Source organism: Salvelinus sp. IW2-2015, linkage group LG10, assembly GCF_002910315.2.
Source record: "Salvelinus sp. IW2-2015 linkage group LG10, ASM291031v2, whole genome shotgun sequence".
Classification (NCBI taxonomy): domain Eukaryota; kingdom Metazoa; phylum Chordata; class Actinopteri; order Salmoniformes; family Salmonidae; genus Salvelinus; species Salvelinus sp. IW2-2015.
Window position 1 is genome coordinate 18,381,517 of NC_036850.1, and position 9,828 is coordinate 18,391,344.

At 48.8% G+C, this 9,828-nt stretch overlaps 1 protein-coding gene across 1 annotated transcript; it reads left to right on the forward strand.

The window, feature by feature from the left end:
* The first annotated feature begins 2,858 nt into the window (after positions 1-2,858).
* On the forward strand, positions 2,859-4,991 carry LOC139028303 (uncharacterized). The gene is made up of 3 exons (XM_070445310.1): positions 2,859-2,887; positions 3,118-4,030; positions 4,296-4,991. The coding sequence occupies exons 1-3, from the start codon at positions 2,859-2,861 to the stop codon at positions 4,989-4,991; spliced, it is 1,638 nt and encodes a 545-aa protein (XP_070301411.1).
* Positions 4,992-9,828: the final 4,837 nt, after the last annotated feature.

A 9,828-nucleotide genomic window follows, 5' to 3' on the forward strand; every position in this document is an offset into this window, starting at 1 on the left:
TATAAAAAAATCTAAAAAAACAACTTCCTATCGCTGGATTCGATCTTGCAGCCTTTGGAATCAGAGGCAGATGTTTACAGAATCAGAGGCAGATGTTTACACCCATCCGCCATCCTCATCCGCCAAAGGTAACAGCTCTGACTGTGTCCAATTTCCACATCATCTCCCGATGTCCTCAGACATGCATGAACGTCGAATACTGACTTGTTCACGGGTGACCTGGCTGTATCCTAAGCCCTGTGGAGGAACGAGGGAGTGAGAAAGAGAGAGGAGTCAAAGATAGAGAGACAGAGATGTGCACACAGCTGCCTCAGCATCTTGCTGCGGCAGTTCTTAATGGACTTGACGTGCTCTGACAAATTCCATTTTCTGATGGAGCTGTGATTACCAATGATAGGCCTGGAATTATGTTTTTGGCTCCTCGTGGATTTGTGGTGTGCAGAGTTCTCTCTCTCTCTCTCTCACTCTTTCTCTGGCTCTTTACACGCACGCACGCACGCACGCTACGCACGCCACGCACGCACGCACGCACGCACGCACGCACGCACACACACACACACACACACACCACACGCACACACACACACACACACACACACACCACCACACACACACAACACCACACACACACACACACACACACACACACACACACACACACACCACACACACAACACACACACACATACCTGTGTTTAGTGAACTTCAGACAGACTTTAACTTGTGCCTATTCCTAAACACTTCAGACCTCTCAAGGGATCCACAGGATCAGTTTTAATGAGCTCTCTAATTCCCCAACAGAAAAATGGACTGTTTAACACTTTACAGACACCGTGCGCAAATGACTGGCATCCACCATGTGTACAAGGGGCATAGGCACTGGGAAGCTGGGCCCACCCAATCAGACTGAAACAAAAACCCCCAAAATCCATCCTGGACATTTTTCTTTTTCTACTCTAAACATGCAAAACACCCTCAGATAGAATCCATAGCAAGCAGTGCACAGGGTTAGATGAAATATAACAGAAACTGATGAACTGGAATGACATTCAATTCTCACGGCATGGGTTGCCACAAAATAACTTACTGAAAAGTCACACCACCAATAAGCCACAAATAGGACCGCATTCAGGCATATGGTCACTATGCTTCTATGCCACTGCCTATTTAATTTGTTCATTTATGTGAACAAGACAGCTCATAAATCCAATGCCTTTATCACAGTCAACACCTAATATGTTTGCTTTTAATTAGCTTTAAAAATGCTAAATTTTTTGTTAGAATAACATGAGATGAGCTATGAAAACTGCACATTTTTCCTCTCTGCCCCCATGGCCAAAATGTGTAGAATTGCAGGAAATTATCATTCAAAACAGCAAATCTTTCTCTTGCCCCATGGCAACATGTATAAAATGGTTAGCTGCAGGCCCACCCACCAACACATTCGGTGGCAAACAAACTTCCCAGTGTGTTTTGTGTTTGTGTGAAACAATGCGGAGAGATGTAGTTTTGTTGAAAGGTAGACGCTGTACACAAAGCATTGCTGACTAATTAGGGATGAGCATCTGGAGTCGTTTGCTTGTATCCCTGTATTCCCTATTGTTTGATGAAACTTCTCATTAGCAGTGATCAGTGAGATTGAGAATGACTTCCTGCACCCGATGTCAGACGGAAGACAAACCAACATGGGCATTTAGCACTAACTCCACAAAGCTCTTGTGGCATAATTGGACTCATTTGAGCTGTTTGGGTTTTGCAGAGAGCTGCAGCATTAGCCATGGTGAGCCTACATTTTTCCATCCCTTCTCATATATATCAACATCTTTGATCTAATCTCCTCAAACTTTGCTCGCTGAATGTTTCACAATGAACATTTGTGACGGCTGTGAACACACATTGCTAAACCCAGGAGGCATGGTTAGTTTCCAGTCGTCTCAGCTCTGAAGAATGCCTCGGTTGACTTCCAGTGTGGTTCAGGCCTCCATGTTGCAACATTAAAGCCTCTTTTGTGTGGGAGACCTATTCTTATGACTTACAGATGTAGGGATCTTAATTTTAGCATGTTTGCAACATCAGGAAAATAATCTTGCAGCAACAGGATAATGTGAGTTATTAGTGATTGATTATTAATGAATGGATATTTTTTGTAGGGGTTGATATATTTTCATTAGGGCAAATCAAGTCAAACATTTTAAAGTGGAAATGACAAACTTTGAAGCCTTTTTAAACCTTGAAGACAAAACAAGTTTAAATGTTTGTTGCTGGGAATCAACAAAAGAGTGATCAAATTAAGATCCTACGTCTGTACTTTCATTCTCTGTTTCTGTCGATTTTCTTTGGTTGTTTTAGGTCTAGATTCTCTCTAACCACCATTGGTGCTGTATTATTTTGAAGGTTTTTTGTTGTCAGAGATTTTTTGCTATAACATTTATGTTTATCATATTAATTAATCACTGAAATTACAGTAATTTAACAGAATTACATTAAAAAACTGTAAATTGTTCTATTGTGTCTATCCATAGTGTAAATAGAGAGCTGACAACAGCTGATCACGTGAAGTGAATATTTTTGGGGATGTTTGTTTGCTATTGACCAGAAGTGTGTGGTGTATGGGGATGTACACCCTTTCTTTTGGGCCATCATCAGTTTCTTATATGGTAGTTAGCAGTGTCATCATGTGTGTGACAGTCCTTATTTATATATTTCCATTTAGCGCTGATTGGATAATGTACCATTCCCCGTACACAGACAAATGTGTGTGTGTCATAATGCCCTCAGACATTGGCCTGGTTATCTTATCTTGGCACTGCGGCCGGTGTGTAGGTCCGTGTGTCCGCTCTGGGGTCGTTGGCAGGGCAATGGCCATGTCCTCAGTGCCTGAGGGGAGGTTAGGAGGGGTCATTCTCTGCCCTCTGTCAGCACAGGTGACACACACACACACACACACACACACACACACACACACACACACACCACACACACACACACACACACACACACACACACACACACACACACACACCCACAGAGGGGCTATCCTCTCCTGTCTCTCTCTGCTGAGGGTCTGAGTGTTCAGCAGCAGTCCTCTCCCCAGCCCTCTCCCCACACTCTCCCCAGCCCTCGCCCCAGTCCTCTCCCGAGTCCTCTCCCCACACTCTCCCCAGCCCTCTCTCAAGCCCTCTCCCCAGCCCTGTCCCGAGTCCTCTTCCCCAGCCCTCTCCCCAGCCCACCCCACCCTCTCCCAGCCCTCTCCCCAGTCTTCTCCCCAAGCACTCTCCCAGCCCTGTCCTCCGTCCTCTCCCGAGCCCCTGTCCTCCGTCCCTCTCCCCAGTCCTCTTCCCCAAGCCCTCTCCCCAGCCCTGTCCTCCGTCCTCTCTCCAGTCCTCTCCCCAGCCCTCTCCTCAGCCCTCTCTCCCAGCCCTGTCCTTCGTCCTCTCCCCAGTCCTCTCCCAGCCCTCTCCCCAGCCCTGTCCTAGTCCTCTACCCAGTCCTCTCCTCAGTCCTCTCCCCAGCCCTCTCCCCAGCCCTGTCTCCGTCCTCTCCCCAGTCCTCTCCCCAGCCCTCTCCCCACCCTGTCCTCCGTCCCTCTCCGTCCAGTCCTTCCCAGCCCTCTCCTCAGCCCTCTCCCCAGCCCTATCCTTCGTCCTCTCCCCAGTCCTCTCCCCAGCCCTCTCCCAGCCTGGTCCTCAAGTCCTCTACCCAGTCCTCTCCTCAGTCCTCTCCCCAGCCCTCTCCCCAGTCCTGTCCTCAGTCCTCTCCCCAGTCCTCTCCTCACCCCTCTCCCACCACTCTCTCCCAGCCCTCTCCCCCACACTCTCCCCAGCCCTCGCCCCAGTCCTCTCCAGTCCTCTCCCCACACTCTCCCCAGCCCTCTCCCAAGCCCTCCCCCCAGCCCTGTCCCGAGTCCTCTCCCCAGCCCTCTCCCCAGCCCACCCCAGCCCTCTCCTCAGCCCTCTCCCCAGTCTTCTCCCCAGCCCCTCCCCAGCCCTGTCCTCCGTCCTCTCCGAGCCCTGTCCTCCGTCCTCTCCCAGTCCCTCTCCCCAGCCCTCTCCTCAGCCCTTTCCCCAGCCCTGTCCTCCATCCTCTCCCCAGTCCTCTCCCCAGCCCTCTCCCCAGCCCTGTCCTCCGTCCTCTCTCCAGTCCTCTCCCCCAGCCCTCTCCTCAGCCCTCTCCCCAGCCCTGTCCTTCGTCCTCTCCCCAGCCCTCTCCCCAGCCCTGTCCTCCGTCCTCTCTCCAGTCCTCTCCCAAGCCCTCTCCTCAGCCCTCTCCCCACCCTGTCCTCGTCCTCTCTCCAGTCCTCTCCCCAAGCCCTCTCCTCAGCCCTCTCCCCAGCCCTGTCCTTCGTCCTCTCCCCAGGCCTCTCCCCAGCCCTCTCCCCAGCCCTGTCCTCAGCCTCTCCCCAGTCCTCTCCCAGTCCTCTCCCCAGACCTGTCCCCCGTCCTCTCCCCAGTCCTCTCCCCAGTCCTCTCCCCAGCCTCTCCCCGTCTCCTCCCCAGTCCTCTCCCCCGTCCTCTCCCCCAGTCCTCTCCCAGCCCTTCTCCCCAGACCTGTCCCCGTCCTCTCCCCAGTCCTCTCCCCAGCCCTCTCCCCCAGACCTGTCCCCAGTCCTCTCCCCCGTCCTTCCCCAGTTCCTCTCCCCAGCCCTCTCCCCAGACCTGTCCCCCGTCCTCTCCCCCAGTCCTCTCCCCGTTCCTCTCCCCAGTCCTCTCCCCAGTCCTCTCCCCAGTCCTCTCCCCCGTCCTCTCCCCAGTCCTCTTCCCAGTTCTCTCCCCCGTCCTCTCCCCAGCCTCTCCCCAGTCCTCTCCCCAGACCTGTCCCCCATCCCTCTCCCCAGTCCTCCCCCAGTCCTCTCCCAGCCCTGTCCCAGTCCTCTCCCCAGTCCTCTCCTCAGTCCTCTCCCCAGCCCTGTCCCCCGTCCTCTCCCCAGTCCTCTCCCCAGTCCTCTCCCCTTCCCTCCCCTGCATTCTGAATGTTATCCTTTGGGCTCCTAATTGCCTGTAATTTGCTTGTTGAAAGAATCCCCAGCTTGTCTGGCCCTGTAACGTGGGGTAACCTGAGAGCCCCTGAGGGGGAGGTGGAGAAAGAGGAGGAAGAGGAAAAGGGGAGGAATTAGGGAGGAGAATAAGAGGAGGAAAGCAGGACAACTAGAAGGGAAAGAGGAAAGGCTGGTTTGTTCAACACAGAGACTCAAACAGTTAGAAAGGTCTGCATGGCTGTCATAGTGATTGAAGTCTATGAAGAGACGTGCGTTTGTGTGTGTGTGACTGAATATGATGCAGTGCTAACATTAGATGTCATCTCCCACGAATGATGCAGCGCCCCCCTTGGGCCAATTGAGATATTGCGTGTGACCAACAAATTTCAGTTAATTACTCTAGTTCCCACCTTGGGCCATTCAGTGTAATTTTGTGAATGCCAGATCTCTATGGCAACACGCATCATTCACTTAAGTTTCGTCAAAATCAGGCCAGTGCGGTCTGAGATATCACATGTGACTAAAGTACGATCAAAAAGACGACGGAGACAGATCAACAGTCCCCTCCCTGATTTCATCGTGGGGGACAACAAAGCACAGACTAGAAGTGTGACTTGCTTCTGCTAAGATTGATCCATTTAATAAAAAAATAAGCAAATTTATCCAGCTATTTGTCCAGGCTGTAGCATGGACGGTGGCATCATGGACAGGTCAGGTGGAGGCGGACGGCCGGGTGTCAAGGACATTCCAGCTCAGACACATGGCCAGGGTCTGAACACAGCCAGCACCTGCATGAGCTGGAAAAATATATAAAATAACAGTTCTTATTGTATTATGAATACAATAAAGAAATAAAACAAAATACATTTGATTTGAACCATTACAAATTGTGGTGCGTGTGCTTTAGTGTGTGTGTGTTAGTGTGTGTGTGTTCGTGTGTGTGTGTTCGTGTGTGTGTGTTAGTGTGTGTGTGTTCGTGTATGTGTGTTTGTTTCCAGTGTCCCTCTGGGTGGCAAAGGACTAGAATCCAGCTGTCATGTTGAATATGGCTTCATTGTTGTCAAGGCGACACAACCAGGACCAAGAGACACTAGTCTTTTTCGGTCCGACCATTTGGAAACCTCCACCCTGGTTAGGGTTTGGCACACACACACACACGCACACACACAGAGAATGCTCTGTTGGTCCTGTGATGTTCTCCTCCGTGTGTGACAGAGCATGGCATGGCCTGGTGGGCAGGATGTGAGGTTCTGCTTGTTTGTTTTAATGTCCTGTGGTAAGGGAGAATGAGCGCCTGCCTACCTGCTCTTCAGCCTCTCAAGCTGACATCTTCTTGTGTCATGTGTTAACTACATTTTGCACTTTAGGAAGTCAATGAGAACCAATCCTCTTTCACAACTACAACCTGGGTATCCACTGGGGGAGTCGAGACATTTCTGAATGATCAACTCCCATTCCCAACCATGTCTCCCATTCCAGACCACTGAGCTATCAGATTCAGAGGAACAGAAATAATCTAACCACACATTGTAGTTCCGGGGTCATATATCCACCAGGGAAGCCTAAACTATGAACTATTGTCATTGAGCCGCCCCAAATCTATCCCAGAYGCAGAGTCCTAACCCCAACCCTAACCACAGACTACAGACATACAGGGTACAGTAGTTAGGCGACTACTCTGAGTTACCCTGCTCGCTTTCATCTTAAGGGTCAACATCTCTCCACATCCTCATGTTTGACAGTTGGAATCAGGGGCAAATTGTGTAATTTCCTCCCCTCTGCAGTCCAGTGTGTACCAGGCCTGATTCTACATTACAGTATAACAACAGGCCTGCAGGTAGTTGTMGAGGTGGTACTTTTACTGTACTGTATGTGATGTTAATTGGTCTAMYATGTTAATRGCTCTACAACACACAGTTGTCTGAATWGAGGCATTAAGCAGAACCTGGACAGAACMTGATGCCTCTGCTATATCTRTCTCWACTTWTTTTRCCCGATCCTCCCTGTCTTCTTCCYTTACAGTTMGGTCAGGTATWTTATTGTTCTCCTTCTCTGTTTCTCGGTCACTTCTTTCCCCCGCCCTCACCAGCAGCAGCTAGTGTTTCCATGGCCAGTCCTAGCTGTGTTTTGGCCCAGTGTATTGTGGGGCTGGTTTACAGTTTACAGTCGGCCTGTTTGTCAGTCTTTTATACTCCCTGAAACAGGGACCACCCAGGAGGACGTGGGGCGGAGGGCATAGGCTCTCTCTCTCTCTCTGAGTGTAGGTTGTTTAATAGTAGTCTGTGAGCTCAGAGAGCCTTGTCTCTTGGCAGGAGCAGAGCGTTGTCCTGTCCTAACACACAGCCACTGTTTACACTCTGGGTTTCTTCTATTCTGAAATGACAAATTCTCGTCGTCCTCATATCCCTGCTGTCCCTATGGGACGGCCCTAATACCCCATTCCTCCGCCCTAAAGTAGTCCTCTAAAACTTCCTGGTTGCCATGGAYAAACACTGGGTTGTCACGAAAGGATGACTCGTTGTTTTCCCAATTGTTTACTCTGTTTGGCGATGGTGACATCCAGGGAATTCTTGGTGACAAATGTAATGTTGAGAATCATTTTGCGTCACTATCACTAAGTGGTGCATGTACGTGAAAACTAGGCCAATGGTGAGTCACTAGGTTCAGACCATCATGGGTTTTTCCCATCACACAGACTGATTGTATCCACTGAGACTAATGTAATGCCTAGCGGGATGACGTGCATACTAGGTTAGCAGTTAGAGAACCACTCTGTTAGGCCTTGTTTACAATCAACCCTCGTATAATGGACAAAGTGATGGTGATGAAGAGGGGGTTAGAGAAGTTCTCTGAATTGCTAACCAAAATATATAGTTAGTACTTGCATCATGAAAACTGTTCACTTCAGAAAGTAGAAGCATATTGACAGTGTTGTTTGCCAGGTAGGTAGTCGCTTCCTGCTTGTCCAGGCCTGGTATAACTTACAGAGACTCTTTTGATCAACAATGGCATGTCAATTCCTTGGGGGTTGGAAAAAGCACTCAAACTCGCCAATTGCATTTGACATCAGCATAATTTCCCTCTCAATCGCGGAAAATCCATTCTAACTCACTGTGGGAATGTAACAGATGCACACACCACATAGGCTACATGCTACTCTGTTTCTGTAAACACGCACAAACACAGGCATGTACAAACACACACACACACTTACACTTACACACAGACACAAATATTTATTTTGACATTTGTGAGATCACCCTCCCCTTGGTAATGAGTACTGGGATTGCTTTGGGTAAAGGATAACTACATACAGTATTTCACTTCTGCTGCTTTACTGTACATACACACACACATACAGTGCATTCGGAAAGTATTCAGACCTGTTGACTTTTTCCACATTTTGTTACGTTACAGCCTTATTCGAAAATTGATAAATAAATAAAAAATCTTCATCAATCTACACACAATACCCCATAATGACAAAGCAAAAACATGTTTTTAGAAATGTTTGCAAATTTATAAAAAATAAAAAACAGAAATACCTTATTTACATAAGTATTCAGACCCTTTGCTATGAGATTTGAAATTGAGCTCAGGTGCATCCTGTTTCCATTGATCATCCATGAGGTGTTTCTACAACTTGATATGAGTCCACCTGTGGTAAATTCAATTGATTGGACATGATTTGGAAAGGCACACACCTGTCTATATAAGGTCCCACAGTTGACATTGCATGTCGGAGCAAAAACCAAGCCATGAAGTTGAAGGAATTGTTCGTAGAGTTCAGAGACAGGATTGTGTCGAGGCATAGATCTGAGGAAGGGTATCAAAACATTTCTGCAGCATTGAAGGTCCCCAAAAACACAGTGGCCTCCATCATTCTTAAATGGAAGAAGTTTGGAACCACTAAGAAGACTCTTCCTAGAGCTGGCTGCCCGGCCAAACTGAGCAATCGGGGGAGAAGGACCTTGGTCAGGGAGGTGACCAAGAACCCAATGGTCACTCTGACACAACTCCAGAGTTCCTTTGTGGTGATGGGAGAACCTTCCAACAGGACAACCATCTCTGCAGTACTCCAGCAATCAGGCCTTTATTGTAGAGTGGCCAGACGGAAGCCATTCCTCAGTAAAAGGCACATGACAGCCCACTTGAAGTTTGACAAAAGGCACCTAAAGGACTGTCAGACCATGAAAAAAGATTGAAGTCTTTGCCCTCAATGCCAAGCGTCATGTCTGGAGGAAACCTGGCACCATCCCTACAGTGAAGCGTGGTGGTGGCAGCATCATGCTGTGGGGATGTTTTTCAGAGGCAGGGACTGGGAGACTAGTCAGTATTGAGGGAAAGATGAACGGAGCAAAGTACAGAGAGATAATTGATGAAACCTGCTCCAGAGCGCTCAGGGCCTCAGACTGGGCCAAAAGTTCACCTTCCAACAGGACAATGACCCTAAGCACACAGCCAAGACAGCAAGAGTCGCTTCGGGTCAAGTCTCTGAATGTACTTGAGTGGCCCAGCCAAAGCCTGGACTTGAACCCGATCGAACATCTCTGGAGAGACTTGAAAATAGCTGTGCAGCGACGCTCCCCATCCAACCTGACAGAGCTTGAGAGGATATGCAGAGAAGAATGGGAGAAACTCCCCAAATACAGGTGAGCCAAGCTTGTAGCGTCATACCCAAGAAGACTCAAGGCTGTAATCGCTGCAAAAGTGCTTCAACAAAGTACTGAGTAAAGGGTCTGAATACTTATATAACTGTGATATTTCAGTTTTTATTTTTGTCATTATGGAGTATTGTGTGTAGATTGATGAGGGGAAAAAACTATTGAATCCATTTTAGAATAAGGCTGTAA

What these genes read in the sequence shown, in the direction of transcription:
- LOC139028303 (XM_070445310.1), top strand. Translation starts at nt 2,859, where the DNA reads ATGGCCATGTCCTCAGTGCCTGAGGGGAG. An exon ending in TCCTCAGTGCCTGAGGGGAG is followed by an intron (nt 2,888 to 3,117) that starts GTTAGGAGGGGT and finishes CACTCTCCCCAG; the next exon opens with CCCTCGCCCCAGTCCTCTCC. An exon ending in CTGTCCTCCGTCCTCTCCCA is followed by an intron (nt 4,031 to 4,295) that starts GTCCCTCTCCCC and finishes TCCTCTCTCCAG; the next exon opens with TCCTCTCCCCAAGCCCTCTC.